Here is a 24538-nt window from a genome sequence, read left to right as displayed (position 1 = left end):
CCCATAAATCCCATTTTTAGGAAAATTTACCTCTGGCATAACATCAATGGTAGGTTAAAATTCCATTTACTCCCTTATGCTAGATTACTGTTTCTATCTATTGATTCATGCTCAGATACTCCAGCAAGTAACTAATAGATTAAACCATACAGTCATCCATTTCCTTGGAGTACAGAAGGAAAGCGTTAATAGGAAACATAAAGTTATTAGTCCAGAACAAAGAATATGATGAACAGGTCTGTCATACATTAACTAGTCCAGCACATTAAACAGCTACATAGTAAAATTATGTAAACTGAAAAAGGCATCAACCTTCCTTCCGCCATGTTTTCAATATTTTAACTGCAGTTAGAACAACTTTTTGCTTTCATACTGTATTTGTTGCACATGTTGACACAGGGAAAACAGAATAAAACTCACAGCTCCTTTGCAGTAAAGTCTTAACTTTCCCGATGGTGTGCGAACAATCACTGACATTCTCTTCCTTGTGCTAAAAGAGAAATAAATGCCCTACATAAGGTGGCTTATAAATATAAATATTTACCAACATTTAACCTAAGAATATCAATCTTATATAAGACAAAGAAGTAGGGGCTATCTATTATGAATTATGTTCTCAGGTGACTGGGCTGAAAAAAGTTTTATTGTCTAATAATTAGAGTGAATGATGTTTTTCTGTGTATACTTCTGTAGGCCCATAAGTATGGGGAGCCCTGAACAGCAGAGGTTCTGAACAATTCCTTGAGCTTATGGTACCACAGCAGTGGTGGTATGTATCTGAGCAGAGTATATGCTGGAGGCAATCTAAACTCAGCACAAGTTATCAAAACACTGTTTGGTCCACAGAGATTAGTACTATACTTAGGAACATTTTTCAGCTGGTTAAGGATTATCAGTTGCTTTCAGTATGCTGACGTGCCAGTTAGAGTGAGAGCTACTTCCTTGCTATGAAAAAAGTATAATTAGCATATTGTATGTCTGCTACTTCTCTTTCCACAGGCACAGCTATAATCACTGTAAAAGAGAATACCATAAAAGATGACTCTACCAAGAATTCCTACAAGTTTTATTTCTGTAACATACTTCTCTGAAAAACTATCAAATACTGACAATGATGCACTCTGCTTGTAGAAGAGTCTTATGTGGCTTGTACTGGAAGATGACAAGGAATCAGTCTGCGTTTTTTTCTGGGAAAAACTCGGAACACCTGGAAACACTTAATTCAATAGTTTAATCGCTACAGATTACTTCTCTGAAAGTATATGCTCCTATCCATACACATGGTGCTATCTTTTGAAACTAAAACTTCTCTTCCTGTGGAACAAGGGTGACCTCTAGTGCCTCTAACTAGTCAGTTCCAAGCAAAGTTAAATATTAGAGTAAGAACAAAACCAGCTATAAAACTGAAAGCTTAATAAAGTTGGGTAATTGGTATCCACCAAAAAACTTAATCCTCCAAAGGTTAGGATTTAAAATCAATTATTCTTTCTTCATGAAGCATGACTGCTTAAATGACAATTTTAGACTGACACAGAAATTTAAAGAGATCTATGAAATCAAGACAAAGATCAAAACCAGAAACAAAGGAATCCTTCGCTACTACTCCATGATTGCAGCATAAACTTTCACGTACGTCAAACTAACAACAAATGCACTTTGTGCTACATACTTGCTAACATTCCAGAATAGAAAGTGAAAGTAGTTCCTACAGAAACATGATACACCCTGGCATAAATCTGAAAAATTTCAAGTACTTCCTCTACAATATACAAAACCAATATTAATTACAAGCAGTCATGAAAAGACATTCAAAACTATAAAAATTACTTTCTGTTGCTTCCCCCCCCTCCCTGACTGTGGTGATCTTGATGCCTCACATTATTATCATTATTATTCTAACTATAGGCAAATAGTTCTCTTCTTTCACCCAATCTCTACATGTTCAGCCTCTCTCCAGTATTGCCTTTGATTTTTATTTCTTGATTTTTTTTTGCTTCTTTAGCTAAGCTCAAGGGAAACACGGTAAGACAGAAAGGAAAACAATGAACACTTTCCACAGGCACAAGTAATCATTCTGAGAAAAAAAAAAAGAGCTTCCTCTACGTACAAATCCCTTCCCCATCCTGTGCCAAAGTAAGCAATGGGCCTACACAAACACTTAAAACACAGCCAGCATACACGGATACACTTTAAACAGATTTATATAACAAGTGAAACTACATCCAGATTTCTTATGGGTACCTTCACAATTCCAGGAGGTCTGACATTAAATTTTTACTGAAAGCAAAGCATGTGACACACTCAGTTTCCAAGAAAACTATCTGGCCAGTGCTCCAGTGCTCAAAAAAGAACAGCTTTCAGTCTAGAGTGTTTAATTTCTAGAGTATTTAAACAAGTTGTAATTATGCAAGTGTATTTAAGGTCAAATGGAAAATTTCATTCTAGCAGTTCAAAGCAAACACAAGTTATGTTTTAACACTTACTTGAATCTTCTCTCCTGCCCCCAAATATCAATTTTCTAACAAATGACAGGGGGCCATGGCTTTCAGAAATACCTTCTGAAGTTCAAGTACTTTTCTATCCTCTTTTTTTATGTAATTTTTTTAAGCTTTGAAATCAAAGGTCTTTGCACAAAAGGAAAAGTGAAAAACATTAGCCAAGAAGGAGACAACAAGAAAAATACATGCCTCTGAAAATATTTTACAATAAGAAGTATGATCTTAATCCTGTACACTTCTGTGCCTGTAGTATGATATTATTATGTAATAATTATGTATTATGGACATAAGAGATACACAACTTGCATACTTTGCCTGTATAAATTAAAAATGCAAACGTTTTTATCGGTAAGAAAAATTCGTATTTTCACAAAAAGACACTAAGTGCACAACATACTGCTTACCTTGTAAATTCCAAGACATTTAGCAGTTCATATCTCTCTTCCTGTCCCAACTGAAGAGTAAAAAAAAAAAAGTGAGAATAAAAAACCCCTCAAGAAATCAACCCAACCAACCAACATCTCAACACGTATGTACCATGTCAAAGTTATTCAAAATTATTTAACATAGCATCCTGGGTTGTATTAGAAGGGGGGGTGGTTAGTAGGTCGAGAGAGGTTCTCCTTCCCCTCTACTCAGCCCTGGTGAGACCTCATCTGGAATATTGTGTCCAGTTCTGGGCCCCTCAGTTTAAGAAGGACAGGGACCTGCTGGAGAGAGTCCAGCGCAGGGCAACTAAGATGATTAAGGGAGTGGAGCATCTCCCTTATGAGGAAAGACTGAGGGAGCTGGGTCTCTATAGTTTGGAGGAGACTGAGGGGTGACCTTATTAGTGTATATAAATATATAAAGGGGGAGTGTCATGAGGATGGAACCAGGCTCTTCTCAGTGGCAAACAATGATAGGACAAGGGGAAATGGGTACAAACTGGAACACAAGAGGTTCCAGTTAAACTTGAGAAGAAACTTCTTCTCAGTGAGGGTGACAGAGCACTGGAACAGGCTGCCCAGGGAGGTTGTGGAGTCTCTGTCTCTGGAGACATTCAAAACCCGCCTGGACACGTTCCTGTGTAACCTTATCTAGGTGTTCCTGCTCCGGCAGGGGGATTGGACTAGATGATCTTTTGAGGTCCCTTCCAATCTCTAACATACTGTGATACTGTGATACTGTGATAAATACAGCAAAATATAAAGTTACTCCAATGTACTTACAGACTCTATGATTACTGAGTCAGGTGTCCTTCCAGTGAATACAAAACTAAGATGCCTGGCTGCTCTGACCAATGCCCCTTCATCTGCAACAAGTCAAGTAGTTATTTTACAGATGTGCCAGAAAACTGTTTACCCTGTGGTTTAATGGACACAGTCCAAGCTTTTCTCTGTTTGACTTCCCTTTTCCTTTATAGATTTTAAGATCAGATGTGGTGCTGGAAAGAACTCTTTGTTTCTCTCAGTGAAACTGGTGAAATGCATTTACAGTTCAGAGGAAATAAGCCCTCAAAGGAACATGCCTCTCAGATCAGTAATGACAGCACCCCCTTCAAAGCACCTAGGTAAGCACCTTCCTCAGCAGGGCACTTGACAAGGTACATTTCTTTTTGTGTAAATTCTGTTTTAGAAGTGTGATCAGTCATGCCTATAAATAATAGGTAACTTCAATGCCTACTTTTAGGAAACATTTCAAGCAGTAACCCAGCCCCCCATAAGCATCAGATGTCTTCAAAAAGCTCAGGATGTCGGAACAGAATTTGCTTGCAATGCTCAATGAAACATTTTCTTGGCCTAGTTAGTTTTATCTGTGGCTCTACCTCTGCCCTTGTCTTCCAATTGTTGAAGGATAGAATTTAGAGAAATAACCACCTAGGAACTAGGGCAGACAGAGAATATGAGAGCTGGAGACTGCACTTCATACTATTTCTTCCATTGTAACTTGTTATAATACATCAGTGCAGCAAAGCTGAGCATATCCTAATCGTTTTGCCTTGCTTTATCACTTCCTGAATTAAAAAATTGCCCATGAACCACAGTAGGCCTGAACCACACCTTTTGCACTATAATCTTTTGTTACTCTCTAGTAGAGCTTTATCACAGCTTTTAGCCTATTAAAAATAGTTTTCATTTTTGATTACAAACATAGTCTCTGATCTAAATCATGGTTACCAAGTAAAGAATAGATTCACAAGCAAGGACATCAATTTGTCTCCTGTTTTGATACCTATTTGCATTTCAGCAGTTCCTTCAGAGCTCCACCACCTTAGGAGTCCTGTATGGTTAACCACCATTTGCCCTTACATAATCCACAGGACATTCACATGTATTTTCTAAAGCAAATTAGAGAAGTCTAAATCCTTTTTTGATAAAACTGATTTTAACTGACACCCATTCCTTTTTTTTTTTTTTTTGGATGGATATATCCTTTGTTAATTTTGGAAGATACTTAAATAATACATAAAAACCCAAAAATGTTGCATAAAATCTGCTTGTTGAGTTAATGGAATACTTTACATTAACTCAGTTATCTGAGTCTCACCTGGAGATGCTGCTTGATATATAATTTTATCACCTTCTCTTTCTGGAACTGCTGTATGACACACTGCCATCATTGTCAAAAACTCACATATTATAGGTGCAGTTGGCTAAAAAAGAAATAATGTCAGAGTGTGATTAAGCAATAACTAACTGAAATGTAATAACAGATATGGACAAACAATAGTCATGTAAAATCTAATGAAAGATTTTTTTACCCTCTTCTTTAAAAACTACCAACAACTAAACAAAACAGACATTATCTGTACAATAATTTCAGCATGCAGAATGGCTTCTCGCTGCTGTACTTCAATACTGTCTATATACATACCATTTAGTGTCATTTGCTATCATAACAATCAAAAGCACATAATCAGAAACCTACTATTAATAATAATATTTCAATAAGCATTTTATAGGGAAGGTAAGTCTGAATACTGTATTGAAAGAATTTTACTTTACTCACTGTTGTCTCTTTGGAAGTTGGCTTTTTACTAGAAATACTCCATTTTACATTACTTTTGTCTACTACTGTATTTGACAACACTTTTTAAGAACCTTTACAAAGATGCAGCAACCAAACCCGTAAATCATGTGGAAAACGATGCAAGGTCAAGCAGTCAGCTTTTAAAGAAAGACATTTAAATAAATGTCTCAGGCACTTCAGAGTCTACAAAGCTGATACAATTTCAAATGATTTAGCCAAAAGAGGGGAAAAGTGTGTACAAGAAAACTAGTTGATTGTTATTGCCAAATACAGCTAAAAACATTAGTATAGCTGAAATTTGCAAAATGAATGGACTCCTGAATGGATATTCAACAGAAATACGCTTAAAGCAGCTGCCCACTTCAATCAAGGATTTTTTTTTGGTAGCGTATTTATTACGTAACAAGTAATAGGACAAGAGGAAATGGCCTCAAGTTGTACCAGGGGAGGTGTAGACTGGATATTAGGAAAAATTGCTTCACCAAAAGAAACAGTGGCACAAGCTGCCCAGGGAAGATGTTGAGTCATCATCCCTGGGGGTATGTAAAAGACATGTAGACGTGGTGCTTAGGGACATGGTTTAGTGGTGGATTTAGCAGTTAATGGTTGGAGTGAATGATTTTAAAGGTCTTTTTCAATCTAAATGATTTTAGGATTCGATAACAATGAAGATAACATCACAGTTACTCTATAAATAAAATAGTCTTTGAAAACCTAACTTAATTCCATAGTGCAGAAACGTTAATGGGAGCAGACTCCTATCCTCTTCCACTGAGGGCCTCCAGATCCTCTAAGATTTATGCAGAAGCCTGAATTACACGTTCTTTTCCAAAGTGCCTCAGAATACATTTAACATGCAGGGGTGAAATCTCTTTGAATGTGTGCCCAAATTTTTAAGATGTATACAGATGCATTTTTATAGCTCGTATGCTCACATTACATATCCTTAATACTACATATCTAGCAGAAAACTTTCAAGATTCAGACATTTGCACACCAAGTGTGCTCACTCTAGACAACAGCAGTAACAGGACGATGCCTCTTCCAAGCCGTTTGTTGCTAGCACTGAAGATAAAAATAGCCTGTGCAGCAAGTGTAACAGCCCCCTCTGCTCTAGTAATAAAATACTTCAGTCTGATAGTTAACCTGAAATTATCTTCCTGAGAAGAAAAAAATTAAAGACAGGAGTAATTTATTTACCCTCTTCAAAAACAGGACAGCTACACTATTAACGGTAGGTGCTCTTGGTTATGACTAGGCAAAAACATCCCTTGTACAAATGACAGAAAGTGGAAGGATGCTACTGTTGCTAGGTCAAATCATAAACTAAGCTATTGACTTTCTGTGAAATGTATTTTCTTTTTAGGGTAAATACCAGCCTCTAGAATGTCTATTTCATTTCATCATTTGAACTGATGATATAACCTCATGGAAGCATGTACGCAAAAACAATGTATATGGTTGACTCCTGTCTAAGCCTGGGCACAGAAATACTAAGTCATGTCAGGACAGAAGTTAAACTGACTGATCCTGAAAGCTTTGATGGATGTCATGACATCATATGGACAGCAAGAATAATGTTAAAACACCCACAGAATGAAGAATGTAAGACTTATTATATTTCAGATTCATAGCATCTGAATCCTGCCATTTCCAAAAAAAGAAAAAGTGGGGGGGGGGGGGGAAGGAGATCCATATCTAATATGCATTGACAATAAACAATTATAGAAGTATTCATGAGGTCAAGTATTCATTTTTATTTTATGTAAATGTATAATTTATTTATTTTCCTTCAAAGGACATAATCCTGACTTACAGAAAGTAGTGGTTTGATTTCACAAAACAATGGTAATTGTTTCTATATAACTTACATGATTGCTCTGAAGATTCTCCAGTAATGATGAGTCACTAAATGGTTTTTCTTCTCCATTTTGTAAGCCCTGCCTAAAAATAATTCAGTAGAAAAAAGAACATCATTAGCATATTCTGGACAATTCATATACAAATCATCCACATTACCATACTGAGGCCAAGCACAAATTCTGTTTTTTATCTGTTACAATAAAGGCTGCAATCACACACTGTGAGAAGTGAAAAGGTACTTGTTTCACATCTCCAAAGCTCATCTAATTTTAAGAAACCTTAATTTACAGAAATACACTTAAACCCAGGGAAGTTTCTCTGGTGACTTCAACTAATGCAGGATGAAGAAAAAAATATATCAACAATGTTAAGACTGTGGCTTCTTGCTTTTTGATCTCTAGCATGCAATTACAGTAGGGAGTCAGAAAAAGATATGTCTGAAGAGATCACATTTCATTGAGAAATCAGCAGTTTTGGAATAGGTTTGCAAATTGTTCAGAAAAGGAAGTCTGGTATCTGAAAGAAGTAAGCAAATTGAGTTCAGACATCAGAGAAGTCTGGATGAAGATGGTTTGGTCTCTATTACTCACAACCAAAAAGGAACTTAGTAAAAGCCAAAGAACACAGCAACAGTGGTGAAGTAGGGACTGAAGAGATGCAAGATGGAGATGGTTCTGGAGAAACAAAGTCATACACTAACATCTCTCAAATTGCATAAATCTTCTGGCTGAAGCGGAGAGTTCAAATTGTAGATACTTCTAGGAAGACTTGTTACTGCAGCTGACTTGAGTATATTAAGACAAGCTAGTGGAGTTTGAACCTCAGGAAACTAAAACAGTATTGAAAAGTAAATGCATGTGGAGGAAAGTATTCTTTTTCCATTTACTTTGGATCTTGCCTTGGATCACATAATCTTGCAAGACAGTGAATACATTCTGTGATTTAAGTTGAAGGATAAGCCATATACATCAAAGGCAGTCTAAAGGTTCTCCAAAAAGCCCAAAACTGAGCTGGTTTAGTCCTGCACTACCATGGAGGAGTACGGCTTCTATACAGCCACTCAAGAACTATTTCTACAAATGTATAATTAAAGTGAGAAATTCGAAGCATCCTTATTCAGTGAAACTTTTTTTTTTTTAAATGTGAAGCAAATAGATCTTGAAGTGTCAAATATTAACAGCTTCAGATACGTTAAATATGGTTAGTGTCTAAGGTTTATACTTTGTTTGCTTTAAGCCTTCTGACAGAGAGACTTCAAAATATGTTCCAGATTCTCAGCACTAAAAAAAGGAAAAACTTTTGCAGGTATATGTTGTGTCCAACTGGAACACAATTCTTTCTAATTAAAAAAAATATTGAAAAGATTTGAAATTAATGACTTTAGTCATTTTAGGACTAGAATGTTACTGTCAAACAGAGACTGTTAATTGCAATAGATTTACACACATAAAAATTCCTAAATATCTTATTTCGTAAGTATTTACAAGATGCTAGTTGCTTATAGAAGGGAAGTAGTTTTTTTAACTACTGTTCAGGCCTCAGTTCATGCATTTCAGATATACTTATGAAGATTTTGATGTAGATTAAGCCAAAACCAGACTTATTTCATAAATATTTTATAAGCAAGCATGCTTAATTTCATATAAGTATTGCATTATTTTAATGAAATCAACACTTTCGCAGTCAAGCACACTTGCTCATCTTTCAAAGAAATATCTTGCTGCTACAACAAATGAGGATATTCAGGTCAGCTAAGACTTTGGGTTGTGCATATGTGCCACTTTTCATGGGCATGTGGGGGGTATTTTTCAGTTTGGTTTTTTTTTTTTATAATCTAAAGAAAGAGTTATTAATTCTACTTTAAAAATGATTTTTTTTCACTTCAAGCCTTTTAAACGTAAGAGAACACCACATTACAGTTTTGTGTGACACATCTTGCTGTAACTTTCAACAAATACAACAGTGATATTTTAAGTAAGTAACATTTTTATCCTGATCTAATTTGAATGGCATTGAAAAATACTTAGTTTAACAAAGTATGATGAAGTTGTACAAGGCATCATGCAAATGGCAGCAGAAAGGAAGCCAGGACTTAGTCTTTCCTGAGGTCCCCATTAAGACATTGATGTTGACCCCAGGAGTATTTGATACACAGTTAAGAACTACGTAGTGCTAATATCCTAAAACTACCTATAGAAAGTAAAATATTAACAATAACTTATCACATTTTCACTTTCAAATATGGACTTTGCATTCCAACATGTTAGAGAGTATTACTAACCTATTGCTAAGTTAACTGTAAAAAAGCATGATAAAATACCAGCTACCTATTGCTAAATAACAGTAGAAAAGTGTGATAAAAGTTAATACCAGCTACCTTAATAAATTTTAAAACTTTCTCTCCAACAAGCAATTCTGAATTATACAGGGTTGTCAGTAAAATAACTGTACTGTATCTCAGTGATCCTATTAGCAATTCTGTTCCAGAGTACACAACCTAATGCCACAGAATATGCCATAGATGGCATAAATCTCTGTAAGATTGTCAATCTGCAACAATTTGAAGCTAAAATAACATTTGAGTAAAATATGCCACATATAGCTCTGTTTCTAAAAATCTTCCTCAGTGTTTTTTAAGCTTGAATCTTCAACAAACACCACACACTACATCATTTTTAGACCTTACCAGTCATCTGAAGAAACACTATAATCCTCAGGCTCAGGGCAATGGCTGCACAAGAAGTAAGGGAAGAACAGAAACAGGGAGAGGAAAAAGAATCACAAAGGCTAAAAAATTTGGTTATGTATAGAAAGAAGTTAGTTAATGAAATCAAATTACTAAAAAAAGAAGTTTTAAAGGTATTTCAACAAAGTATTCTGCCAGTGCCTAGATAACAATGAGATATTGCAAAATATGATTTTTCTCTTGAGGCTTTATATACTATAAATGATATATTTTTTTCAATTGAAGGCTTGTCTACTTAATAACTTATACCAGTAGATATAAAGACAGTCACCCTATTTACAAGTATTGCTTTATATTTCAGTATATATGCGTTGTTACAGCCAGCCATAGCACATGAAGGACTCTGCCCTGTGACGACACAGGTTTAAACATACCACAATTTATAGCACACTTAGAAAGAAGCATAGGAGATGAAGTCGCTTTTACCCTTCCCTGAGTTCCCAACTTCTTATTTGCATCAATACAGAAAAACAGAGTGACTCTGTTCTCTGAGTAGCTATGAGAGATGCTGTAAGGCTACTCACTGTAAAGAGAAACTGCTTTCTAAACAGCAGTGCTAACCAGAAAACTGGTAAGGAAAATTTGGTGGGTTTTTTTTTTTTTTCTAGAAACTACATTCACACCTAATTTTCATAAAGGAGAACTTTTAGAATTTGTGCTATACCAACTTGAGACAAAGAAATTTTGAACCAGATTATGAAATACTGATTTTAAGTGCCATGACCAGGTATCTTTTATCTTAAAAAACTGCTACACAAAGAACGTGAAAACAATTCACAGCAGTTTCTCTGAAGTCACAGAGTTAGGTCAAGTGGTTAAAATTAAGCCATATATATGTGTGTGTGTGTGTGTGGGTGGGTGTGTGTGTGTATGTATGTATGTGTATTTAAAACCACACACACTTATCTGTATTTTAACACAACTAAAAAATCCATCAGTATAGTTAATGCATTAAAAATGTAAGATTTTTTAAAATCAAAAGTCTAGATTAGACTCACGAAAATTAGGATTTTTAAAGGGATCCAAATCATAAAGCCACAACAGCCAAGCCATCACACCTTTAGCACAAGCCCAATGCTTCATGACCACAGCCTCCTCTCTACCTAGTACTAGAGGTGTCTACCTCTAACAGCTACTGACTGCACCAAGATTGGCCCACGTCCAGCATCTCACATGCTGGTAAGCCACACTGGCATTTAAAATATAGGTACTTCTGCTTTATTTATTGCTCTACTACATATATATATATTTTTTTTCCCAAGTAAACAGTCCTCAAAGTTTGAGGCTTTTATGAATTCTGTTAAATGAGCTGGCTGCACCTGCTGACAAAGAAATGGTAAAATGCTTTGCTTACCTTTATTTGGAGAGATTTTTTAATAGGAATTGATATTTGGAGTTATGCCACTAGAACAGTATTCATAAAAGCCATCTGGATGGTGGTTACAGTACTGTAGTTCATGCTTCCATGCCGATGGAAGTCGTGTTACAGCAGCAACCTTTGATTTCTAAACTTTAGTTTTATTCCTCTTTGCAAAAAGAGATGTCATAACTGAAGTGATGATACCTCTTGTAAGTAACATTTCACAGCCACAAACCTAATTATAGTTTTAGATATTGCCAAGCTTAAGTTTAACTGTATTAAACAGACGGGTGCATATGGAGAGGCAAAGAAAGATACACAGATAATGGAGAGTATACAAAAATACATACCCATAAGCAACTCCTGCTACAGTACACTTCTTGAATTGCATGACATTGCACGTCAGAGTACCCGTTTTGTCAGAAAATATGTATTTGACCTACATGAATGATAAAAGTCATTACACATCAACATTCAGCAGCTATTTACATATTTAATGCAATTCATGACTATCAACACACTAAATATTTTTACCAGTTCTGCAGCCTTCATAGTTTGTAGAAAAAACCAACAACAACCAGTAACCAACTAATATATAAATGTGGCAGATGCACATTCTGTGTATGTGACAGATACCCATTTCCAAGCATATTAATCAACTGAGATGTCAGGAAGCTTAAGCTTGCTTCAGCACATGGTGGTATACTTAGCTCTCCATCACTTACTGAAATGCAAGCAACCAGTGAAGAACAATGTCTATGCTAATAAAATATTCCATTTCTGACAGAAAGCAATACAGTGAAAGGGAAGTGTCTACATGCATATCTAACCCCTTTTTGACACTGAAATATCTTCTTAAAGCCAAAACATCAATAAAAAAACCAACAGTTCAGAAAAGCCAAGTTGCAAGAATAGATGACATATCTTCCTTTTTACGTACTCTCCTATTTCCCTCACATCATAAACCCTTCCTCTCTGGAAACTACTAGTTAAAGTATTTTAAAACTGAAGCTGAAATAAATCTAGCTGTGATATACTTAAATTTTATTCAAACCTAATCTTAGAAGAAAGTTAATCTATAAAGAAATTAAATGGTCTGTGATGAAGCAAAGGTTCTACTAGTCAAAGGTAAACCTCGACTTAAATTAAATTTAAATTAAAATTTATTTCTCATTAAAAAAACCTCACAGTATTCTTAATTAGGCATTACCTGCATTGTACAAGAAGCTAATAAGGCTATGTGTTCATAAAATTTATTCTGCATTTCCTACTTCAAGATTCTGTTTCTGAGGGATTATGACTTAGCCAAATCAGCAGTTACACAAAATCCTGCACACCAGTTTTATGCCTCATCTGGTTTGGGTTTTTTTTTTTTTTTGTTTGTTTTGTTCTTGTTGTGTGGGCATAACGGGAAAGCAGGAATTGCAGCTAAGAAAACTCAACTTTGGTTTTCTGAACACCAAAGTTTTGCTTTTCTTAAATCCTGAGGATCTCCTGGGGGAAATCTTTCCTTATGTGCAACCCTCACGTACTTCAGGAAAGAGATTTGCTCTTTTTGTTAACTCGCCACATATTGTAAAGTGTTTATAAAAATATCTGACAAAAGGAAGAGAACAGAAATAAACAAAGACTATGGCAATAATATAAGTTTTCTGGAATAAATCTTCACAGAATTGGGCGACATGGTTTAGTGCAAGGTATCCCTGCCCATGACAGGCGGGTTGGAACTAGATGATCTTAAGGCTCTTTTCAACCCTAACTATTCTATGATTCTATGAGTAATTTCAACACACAGACAGGACCGGTAATCTTTTTTCTACCTGTCCAAGTTCTTCATTGAGATTGGAAGTACGAGCCATTGCAGCAGTGTCTGTAGGTTCATAGTGCATGTCTATGTCCTGCAGATAAAAAAAAAGAAAGAATATATATAATTAAATAATAGTCTTCCATAACTTATTACAAAAAAGTTCAGCATATAAATAGAAAACATAAGTGTAGAAGAGCAGACCAAAAATGATATAAGTTATTAGCTTAAGATTATTTCAACAAGGGAAACCACAGATACAATCAGATCACTGCCAGGAGTCCCCTGAAGAAATTAGATTTCCTCTTGAAAACAAAAAATCTGTATGATTCTTTGAGATTTTACTGATTATTTCCAGTGATCTTTATTATTGAAAAACTGTCGTACCCATGTAGCTAAACCAGTTTTAGCAACAAGCAGAAATACTACATTGTTACACGTAGAAGTAGGTCTTATCTATTTATATTATATACACAACCACTCATTTCTAAGTAGCAAGATAAACATGCCTTGAGATAAAACCACCAAGATAAATTTAAGAGTACACAATAAATGTAGGGTACATTATAAGTGGTGTGCTTGATTTTGTGTTTTTTTTTTTTCTTTTTGGGTTGTTCTTCTTTTTTCCTTTTTTGTTAAAAAAATAAGTAAAACAAATCAGAGCGTATTTTTCAATAAGCAAATGATTAAAACATTGTGAAGTATGGCAATGTGGTGCAACAGACTGCAGATGACCAACTTCTCTATATCAACATGCACACACACAAAGAAAATGTTTCAGATAATGTCCCGAGTCCCACCATGGCGTGACATGGTAGGGGGAACAGAAGATAAAACCATATTTTGGATTTGTATAAACAGTTGCCAGTTTACACATTCAAAATGGGTGAGCCTTTGTTGAATATTTATTTTAAAATAAAGAACATGAAGGAAGACTTTAATTACATTTGTTTATTTGTCAACAATTTGTTCTATAGCACAAAAACCCTGAAGAAATTAAAACTAACTGGTGGCTCACAAAAAGACAACTATTAAAATCAAGCATACACTTCACCTGCTTCTACATACATTTTTACCTGTATCTGCATGACATATTTTATATACAGAAATACATTTCACACAGTTGATGAAGGAATCAGATTAAGGAGTTCAGAATTATATGAATAATTTACATTTGGGAAAGAAAAGGAAAAATTGAAGGCATGCTATTAAGCACAATTACACGGCTTTAAGGAGAATATCTCACCTCCCACCCCAAACAGAGAAAGAGAGCAAACCCTTCTTTACCTGCCACTAATTCATTAAGGAAATAATAATTAAAAAAAAAAAGCCAAAGTGATTTTTATATATTTTTCAAGAGACAATACTAAAGACCCTGTCTTTGTACTAAAACCAGTGGGAACAAAAACCTCAGCAAAATACTGAAAAAAACCCAACAAACATGAGCTACACTTAGAAAGAAGAAATGTAACTGAACAAAACTTCACTGGATGGCAAAACACTTTCTTTTGATCATTCTGGATGAAACTGATACCTGAATATTAGTAATAAGAAAACATAAAGCACAAAAAACAGGTTCCAAAAAGGACTGTTGCAAGCATAAAAGTACTCAATCAACCCATTTATTATTATCTTCTCAGATTCCAGTATTAATAAACAAAATATTTCAATATTTACATTGAGAAAAAGTCTGAAAAAACTGTATACTCTAAGAAGCAATCATTTCACTTACTTGTAAACCATTTGATTTTAGAAGTTAATGCATATTGTAAAAATAATATTTACCCAATTTATGAAATATGCCTGGATAAATTTAACAACTTCAAGTGTAACCAACAAACTGATTGGAATAAGATTATTGAAGAGAATGATAAAAGTCAAGAAATTCAATCCAAAGTTGCTTGCTCCACCATCTGCCAAAAGACAAAGCAAATAAAAAAAAAATTTAAACATTAAACTTAAAAGTATATATATATACATTGTATTCAGAGTATTGCACTAACTCCTGATATTTAAAGTATCTGTGTATAAGTAACTTGAGAACCAAATATAGTATCACTTGCCTAGAAATGTGAACTTCATTAGATTTAACAATCTCCATTATAAAGTGGAGTTCAAATTTAGAGATCTTTGCCATCTTCTCCAATTTCTAAAAAGCAGTTTTACCAGCCACTCCCTCTTTTGCTACATTTTAAGATCATAATCTGGGAATACCTATATACAGCAACCAAATTCTACATTCTACATTTTAGAGTTTCATATTTTTAAAGGGGGGAAATGCGTAGTGGAATGAGTTGGGTTCTTCCACTCACCCTCACACCTTCCTACTCCCCTCCTCAATCCAGCAAAATAGGATGAAAAAGGTAAATTCACTACACAAGAAGGAGATGAAATCACAGTTCAACCAAATTTCAACAGAACTGGAAATGTGAACATTAATATGCAGTTTGAAAATACTTTTTCCTTTTAAAGCTTTAGATAACTCTAGCAGTAGCACTTCAGAGGGGATGTGAATGAGAAAGAGCAGTCTGCTCTCCAGTACACCAAAAGGGTGAAAGATGTACCATGGCTGTCTGTATTCAAAGATCAGCCAAAGGAAAGCAGCCTCAGACAGGTTTCTGCTCTCTATGGTATGTGGGTCTGGCTGTTACTCCTAAGATCCAAGACAGCAGGTTTGAGATACTTTCATCAATATCAATTCCAGCATCAAAAGAAGTGCAAGTCAAAGACCAGAGAGCTAACATACACCCTGACATTGATAAGCTGAGAGATTACAAAGATCAGATGAAGTTTGATACCTATTGCTACCTGTAAATAAATCAATATTCAGATATTTATTGTTAATGTTACTACTTTATTTTTTTAATCATCCATGGGCAATAGAGTGTTCTAACTAAATGTTAACAGCATTCAGAAAGATGTGGCAGTGTTGGGAACCTGTTTCATTACCACATAAAAATTAAGTAACTACAGGGAAAGGGGAACAAATTGTTGCTTACATATTAAAAGTACCTGGTACAAGAACAACTATGAGCTGAATGCAGCCCACAAACCCCAACACAATTCATTTAATCATGGGGCATATATCAGGCAATAGACTGACAAGGATAATCACTTGAAGAACACAGAAAATATCAATGGCCACTATTTCATGTATCCTTTTTTTCAGAAATAAAACCAAAAGCTTCTGAACCACTTCACTACTGTGCTAACCACCATATTCTGAAAACTTCTCCCTTTCCCAGAGAAGAAAAAAAATACAATGAAAAAAAAGAACCAGCTGAAAAAATAACAAATGAAGCACATCTAATGCAATTCTTTTATATTACTGGAAATTGTCAGTATTAACTTTTTTCCATCTCACAATGGAAATATGAAAGTTAAGTTTCTTTCTTTAAATAGATCTCTTCCTCAGCATCAAAAAGAAGCAAGGTTCTCAGTAAGGAAAAGTTAATTATAAATGCAGACAACTTTTGTTCAACAAAAACTTTAGCAAAGTGCCTTCAAAGAATTTTAAGATTTTTCTTTAAAAACTGATCAAACTACTCCACAACCCCTACTCTGATGACCGCATTCAGCAGTTTTGCATTCAAGACTGTTATTTCAGGATCAGAAAGCCTAATTATGCTTCTACTGCCAAAGTAAAGAAGGCTCTAGGCCTATCATAAGAAATTCTGAAAACACGAATAATTGACCATAAAGTATATTTATGAAAACTTCCTTTAAATCTCTTTTCCTTGTGGAGGGTCAAATTACATCAATATGTCGCATCCTGGCATGAAGGCCCAAGTAACATCATATATGCCTTGCATCTACCATGAGTACAGTTGCCCAGTACATTAGATGAGATATTTGTGGTTTACCTTCTTTAGGAGCAGTCTGCTAAACTTGATGTTTGCAGGTAATAATTAGTTAGATCCCTGTACAGTAAAAATTTTAAAGCCACAGCACAGTTTCCTGGAATGAGGGAATTTGAAAATTCAGAAAAGACACTACAGCTTAAATGTGATCTATTGGTAATATCTGAAAATAGCTTTAGTGTGATGTCTAGGAAGCTGACTGTTTACGCCAGTGGAATATTGATACAGACCTTGCAAAGCTGCAGTGATGTAGAGACTGAAAGATGTGTAGGTTTGAATTTAGCAAGAGCTCATATAACACAGTAAGGTGATTTTATACTTGCTGTGATATACTCAGCCTGATTACTTTAGTCAACAACCAATACAGACAGACTGATAAACACATTGTGGTTTTTGACACAAAGACAAGTGAAACACTAAAAATATATTACTTTACATCTTACAATTTAGATCAAGATACCAGTCTCTTCCAGTATGCCTTCGATTCCATATAGCCGAACCAATAGAGCAGATCAAAGACATAGCAATGAGGATGCAGAACAGAATCAAAATCTGAATATTCGTAATTCGTTCCACGTTAGACATTTTAAGAGGTGGACTTGTTGAATTCTGTAAAAGATATAAACCAACAGTGACTATTAAACACTAGAAGAGGTGTACACACTTTTTGCTTTTCAAAATGCATGTTACTGCATTCTTTTCTAAACATTCTTCCAAATACATCATTATAATAAATACCATAACTTTTCCCCTAAAAAAAAGCAGCTTATAAATGTATAAATTAGAGCTTTAGTTTGTATTACAAACAGTTTAAACAATCACACAGAACACTCATAACAGCAACAGCTAACAATATTAAAATGAACACGCATACACCTTACCAGTGCTATAGAAAACAATTGCTAATACAAACTTTTTTCAAGTAACTATTTTACAAATCAGGAAAACAATAAATAAGAGACATGCATGGCCAACTTGAAAGCATTATTTTTTGTCAACAAATGCATCTGGATTTCGATATTTCAAACAGCACTAGGAAAAGTAATTTCATAGTCTGAGAATGGTTCTCTTCCCACCTCACTTTGCAAATAAAGTTTCACTTTGTTTTCTGACAAGACTGCTTACCTTTGTACTTGAAAGAAAGCTACACCAGAGAGCAGTTTTAGGTGCAGTCAAAACCAAAAAAAGATGAACAGGCAAACTATAATGATCTATCTTGCTAATCTAACAGTTTTCAAAACAAATTACAAAACAGAATCAACAAATATGCTTACTAATGGAAAAACTACTCTGTAGCTAAATGACTAATAACAACAAGCAAGTACTTTATTTTTATTGGTTTTACTTCATAAGAAAGATGCTCTATTACTGATATTTCAGCTACTATATTAAGTCTAGCCATGTTCTCTGACACAATTTTCTATGCTGTGTAATGACATGATAAGGTAACAAAACAGGTAATTTAGAGAAAATCTAAGTGACAAACCTGCATAAGTTTTGTGTCATGTCCTGTATAGACAACTATCCCATGAACCCACTGAGTATTTCTCAACTGAGCTCCTCGTAGAAGAATCTGATCAGCTCCCAGTGGAATAGTACTAGAAGGAAGGAGTTTTATATTTAGCATTAAAACAATGTCAGTGAATAACATTACCATCAGTTGTTAAAAACTGATTTTCAAAATTTAGACAGTAAATATGCTAGGAACCTAACTTTCATAGTTAACTTCTAGGGAGTGTTGACAGAGAGAAAACCTGTCAGTTAAAAGCAAGCCTAAGAAAATTAAGTATGAAAAATATTACTTACCAGTTCATTTTGTCTATGGACTAATTTTGATATGGTACTACTAGCATACTGAAACTATAAAAGGCTATTTTTCCTGTGATTTAAAATTATTAAGCTTTTTTCCCCAAGTCTACTCTTATAAAAATCTTCCAAAGCAATTTTCAAATAAAATAATTTTCTGAACTCTTTAGCTTTATCCACTCTTCCAGTGAAATAAATATCCTTTATGAACATAATTACTTAAAATTCACAACATATTTTCTTCACCTTCTTTAAATTGCAAAACCAGCTACATTTACTTGTGCTACTCTTTAGAACTGCACTGAGTAAATAAGCTATGAAACCTCAAAAGACATTGCAAACATTTAATTAACTGTATTAAATTCAGACAGCTGACTTAATTCATATACTGTAGCTCAGGTTTTTCTTAAAATAGAAAAAAAATTAATTATTATTACTCTTTTCTTGACACAAACAATACCTTATTTTGGCACTTTCCTTTCTATAAATACCATCTAGAAGTTCAGACTTGTCAATAGTGTTCTACTGTTCAGCATTCTTATCTAAAACTATGATCTCTACAGTTGTTTGAAACCAACACATTATGAAGATCACAAACTGCTTACTGACAGCAACTGTATCTGACACATAAGCTATAAAAAGTCTGAGGAAGTCATGATATTTGATAACATTTCTGATAGCACAAAGATCATTAAGTCAGTCGCAGTAAATAAATCTCAAGTAGTAATTTCCTCTGGATCATTATGCCCCTTTCCCTCCTCTCACACACAAGCTTTCAAGATTCAAAGAGCACAAGTAAAGAGGAAACAACACATTATTCCTCCCCTAAAATTAGCAGTGGTGGCAATACAAGTTTTTTGAATCAGCTCTTGCAGAAACTAGAGAAAAAAAAAAAGAGTGTTCTTCCATAAAAACCAGAACAACCAACAAATACCACCCCACTACAGCTTAGTTCACTTTTGAGGAAACTAGCATGGACCAAACTGGCTGTTTAAGGAATCATCCTCCCCATCAACTAAGTATGTTTCAGCAACTGAAACTGAATGATATTGTTATAGAATATATTTCCAGCTGCAGGCATTTCATCAAAAGAAGGCATCAGGAAAGAAAACAGAAATAGAAAACATACTGAAATTTACTTGCTCTCTAAATCTGACCCGAGCTGCTCTTGCACTTCAGATTTGTTCATATCATGGCAAAATTAAGAGAAATGTATTTTCAAGTATGAAAGGAACTGCTGGGGTTTGAATTACCCAAGAATCATTAAGAGAGACTCCTGTTGCCATCAAAGATTGCTTCTGAAATTATACTTATCCATTTGCATTCTTGCAGAATTATTCTAAGTCTTCTGGACCATCAGACAACAGGCAAACATTTCAGATAAGGGATGGATTACCTGTCATTCCAAGAATAATTAGATATTCTTAGCCTATTAACACTAACATGAATGCCACAGAAGGAGAAAGAAAAATAACTTTCTTTGGTTATATGCAAGTCTCCCACGGACAGACTGGAAACCTTTTCAACTATGGACCTTCTCTGGAAGGCCAAAAGACTTTCTGGCCCTTCTAGTAATTCAAGAAGGCAAAACCTTCCACTCTTAATATTTTTCTTCTTTGAAGAGTTAGAGGAGTTCTTTGTCTCTTTCTGTATCTTCCCCTTTGTTTTCTTAAGAAATATGAACAATATGCAATGAAGTCTTTTCTATTGCAGGAACCATTGATTCTTTTTTTCCACTGGGACACTCTCAAATTCTCCAACTGTCCCAATTCTGCACTTTGGGACAGGAATTTATCCTTAAGAGTCTGTTACTGGGAAGACAATCAGAAGTGAATTGGGACCTGTCTCCATCAGACCTGGAGAAAAGGAAAACAGAAAGCAAAACCAGGGGCATAGAATGTCCAGATCTAACTGGTGTCATGATAATGATCCTCAGTAACACTCTAATAAGGAGATGGTGTGATGACTTGATGGAGCTAGTAAGTCACTATTTCCCAGTCTCAGCGTTGTCAAAACTGCTCCAACTCATCTGATCCTTCTTGTATGCTACATAACTAAGAACTCATCAGCAACATACCTGGGTTGTATCCAGTAAGGGATGTTCTCAATAGGAAATATTACCCTTTCAGCATATTTTCCTGCCAGAGCTGTCAAGGGTATATTAAAAACTCATAATTTCTAAGACACATTTGAAGGCTTACATACCAAAATGTTTTCATACTTCATTTTTACCCAAAATTTGTTTAAGAATGCCTTCAGGAAAACATTTACTTTAGGTGTGTATAAAAAATATCTGCCCTTGCTTTTAACTTGCTCATCCTTCCTCTCTGAGCCATTGTCTAACTATAATTTCACATTTATCCAAGCTAAAGAACTTTTCTTCTTTTTATAGCTAACTGTCTTCATTGACTGAAAACAAGCTGAGGTGCTTCTGTATATTCATGAGCACAACAAAGAGCTGTATACTTTGGAGGATACAAAGAAAAGTTTTTTGGCCTCTGTCCACAGATTTAGCCATAAGGCAAAATAACTGTAGTGAGGTTCTACCTCCTTGAATATTAAGAATTAAAAATGAGAAGAAAAAAAAAAAGAGGACCTTTGTTTTTTTGAGTCGCTCTCCCATGAAGATAAAAAGAAAAGACTGAAAAAATCACCCAGACACAACATTTCTGGCACTGCAATGAGTTATCTAAAGGAAAAGAAGAAAGAAGAGGGAGATGCATTTTAAGTATTCTCTATTGCTTTTGCAAAAGTTTTAAGATGGCAGTGGATAAGGTGGAAATCGCAACAGTTGCAGCTACACAACCTGGTAGGAAGGTCTTAAAGATCTGAATGTCTACCGGTTAGATGAATCTGTGCTACCTCTAATATGGACAGAAAGAGAACTTATCTCTTATTTTTCAGAGCTGGGATCAGGATCCAAAAACAGTTACTTACCTGCAATTCTTTTTCACTGAAGGTAAATATTATATTAGAGCCACACTTTTGGAACTATTCTACTGCACAGGAACTATGTTCAAAATATTCCAAAACTGTTTCCCAAATGAAAAACTGCTTGACCAGCAGATGGCGTGCTCCTACACATTCTTCAGGCATAATGGCCATCAGCACATTCCATGTTTCTTTTTAAAGAAATTTAATTCTTAAAATTAAGTAATGAGATTGAAAAGTACGTTTTCCCCTCTAGCCAGGGAGGAAAGATGAATGTGTGGATCTATTATAACTATTACCTTCAGAGAAGAATTACAGGTAAATGTTTTTCGCTTCTTAACGACAAATACAGTGGAATTATAATAGATCCACACTCTTGCGACTGAAAACTCCTGGAATGCATCTGTAAGAAATCAGTAAATAAAACAAGGAATATTAAGGGGAAGGAGTTTAAAAAAAAAGTATTTAATAATTAGTTAGCACCATACATATCACTCTAAACCCACAAACACAAGTAATATTGTATATGGAAAAATACATGCCTACCAAAGAAAAAAGAAATCCTGTAAATCTTTGGGAATGAATGACTCAACAATTCTGGATCTAGTAATGAACTTTACACTCCTAATGTACCACATTCTGTTCAAACCCATAGAGGACTCTAAATATGAATATTTACTAAGCACTTAAGTATTTTAAGAATTTTTGAAGCAGTTTTACAAGTATGTATGTTGTAATTGCACTGAAGCAGTCTATTATTACAGAAACATACTTTCAGTGAGTTAAGGTATTAAATGTCTTTCAGGTACCAAATTAGAAGAATTTGAGGTATACAGTGATGGACTCAATTTCACTCCATATTTAGACAAAGAAAAGAAAACAGCAATAAAAAAAACACCAAAAAACCCAGACGAAAAACTACTTCTACTCAGCTTCTGTAATAGAAACTTAACAGAAGAGATATCAGATATTTAAGTGAGTTACTAGATACACATTTCCATGACTATTACAATTTTAATAGCACTCTCATCTACTGTTAATAGCTATTGCTTTCTGAAGGCCAACTAGTACAAAATTGAAGTTCTAGACATTAGAAGTAAGTTTTTATCCCTCAGTTTTTTTGTTTTGTTTTTAAAGAATAAAGAATACATCAGAAAAGATGTTTTCTTTTCTAGTCTTAGCAGGACAGACTTCTCATATTTAAACTTGAATAGTTTAGTAACATATATTCATCTACTGATAGACTGAATCTCCCAAGAGGTCATCTTCCTTGGATCTACATACCCATGCCCATCCAGTCTGATGTTTCCAACAAAATCATAGAGGTGTCGGTTTGGGCTCTCACATTCAATTCTGCCAGAAAGACTCATCAAGCTTTCTATGTCCTTTATGTCTGATGTTAGTGGCAAACCCTGTAAACAAAATTTGTTTGTCATTACAGTAAGAATCACTTTCCAATATAAAAATGTATGTAGTGGGTATTCGATGGCGCAAGACTAGAAAACCAGAACCCCTATGGCAGCAAAATGGGAATGCAACACTTTGCTGTCACACTGCTGGATGCTAAAGACAGTGAAAAAGTCACCTTAGTATCTTACAGCATCATGACGAAGACTGGGTTGTAACCAGTCATATAGCTCAGCGAGAATGTCCCTGAGTACAGACAATGCACTCAGTCAAAAAATTATATTCCCTTCTTGCCTCTGACGGGTAATACTGGCACTACCAGCTTCTTTCTGCATGGTTTATCTATCACTTATCCTGTAAAAACAAAGCCAATACCCAAACTACTAATATTTCTACCTATTTTTCCAAAGAAAGAGCCCCCAAACAAAGCACAAAGCATGACTTAGGAGTACATTGATTCCTTCCACTTGATTAATTCAGCAAAAACTTTTACGATGCCAATAACCTACAGCCTTTTATTCAAACCACTGTAATTCAAACCTTCTAAACCAGCCATTAATGCTGTAAAAGAAGTTTTTATAAACAAATGAAAATATTAGGAGTATTCTCAAAAATTAAATTCATACCTGGCGAATTTTTAAGTTTGTCTCACCATCTAAGTTAGATGTTTCGATGTAGCACATAGCCTGTGGTTCACTATTAAGAAAACAAAATCCTTAATTTTAAATGATACTATCAAAATTCACAAACTTTCTGTAGTCTCTTAATGCCTATTTAGGAAATCAGATTTATTTTTTTTATCAAATCTTCAAAACAAATTTACAGGCAAATCTGTAAAAATTGGCAGTACTTTACACTTTCAGAAAAGTTTGCCTTAAAAAAAAAAAAGTTTTTCCTAAAAACTTAATGCTAAAGATGCTGTATACAGCAAAAGCTTTCCAGGTTATTGTATGAGATTAAGATACAGACACAAGTATGGTGCTTTGCAGTGCCTACTCGTGTAGGCAGAAGTAGTTTAGACATGGAAGATTTTGTGTAAAAGGTTCTTTTATAAAAAAAGTATTATTTATGGATGACATATTAGTTTTTTAAATATGCCCTTTAAGAAGTTTAAAAGGCTATTTTATAAATTAAAGGTTTTAAGTTTATGCAGAACATTATTAGTGGAATGGTTAATCTATTTAACACTGATAAATGGCTTATTCTTTGCAATAAACTTTTTCAATACAATTTTCTGATATGAAACACAGC

General features: G+C 34.7%; 1 protein-coding gene across 5 annotated transcripts in view; it reads right to left on the bottom strand.

Moving 5' to 3' along the window:
- The window catches only part of ATP8A1 (ATPase phospholipid transporting 8A1), a 114718-nt gene that overhangs the window by 63171 nt on the left and 27009 nt on the right, over positions 1-24538 (bottom strand). For 4 of the 5 annotated variants that reach the window (XM_061346162.1, XM_061346161.1, XM_061346165.1 and 1 more), the window contains 13 exons: positions 23914-23983; positions 23165-23292; positions 18630-18741; positions 17587-17752; positions 15069-15196; positions 13300-13377; positions 11830-11918; positions 10060-10104; positions 7382-7454; positions 5028-5133; positions 3710-3792; positions 2903-2952; positions 421-490 (listed from right to left, as the gene is read on the bottom strand). In XM_061346162.1, the coding sequence (XP_061202146.1) occupies positions 421-490; positions 2903-2952; positions 3710-3792; positions 5028-5133; positions 7382-7454; positions 10060-10104; positions 11830-11918; positions 13300-13377; positions 15069-15196; positions 17587-17752; positions 18630-18741; positions 23165-23292; positions 23914-23983 (1198 nt within the window). The remainder of the gene's footprint in view (positions 1-420; positions 491-2902; positions 2953-3709; positions 3793-5027; positions 5134-7381; positions 7455-10059; positions 10105-11829; positions 11919-13299; positions 13378-15068; positions 15197-17586; positions 17753-18629; positions 18742-23164; positions 23293-23913; positions 23984-24538) is intronic. The other variant, XM_061346164.1, reaches the window with a different exon arrangement.

The sequence above is a fragment of the Neopsephotus bourkii genome, unplaced genomic scaffold, assembly GCF_033783945.1.
Source record: "Neopsephotus bourkii isolate Nb327-2 ecotype Australia unplaced genomic scaffold, CSIRO-AGI_Nbou_v1 NB_259, whole genome shotgun sequence".
Lineage (NCBI taxonomy): Eukaryota > Metazoa > Chordata > Aves > Psittaciformes > Psittacidae > Neopsephotus > Neopsephotus bourkii.
Note: the sequence above shows the minus strand (reverse complement) of the source record. Positions and strands in the feature narration are given on the sequence as shown.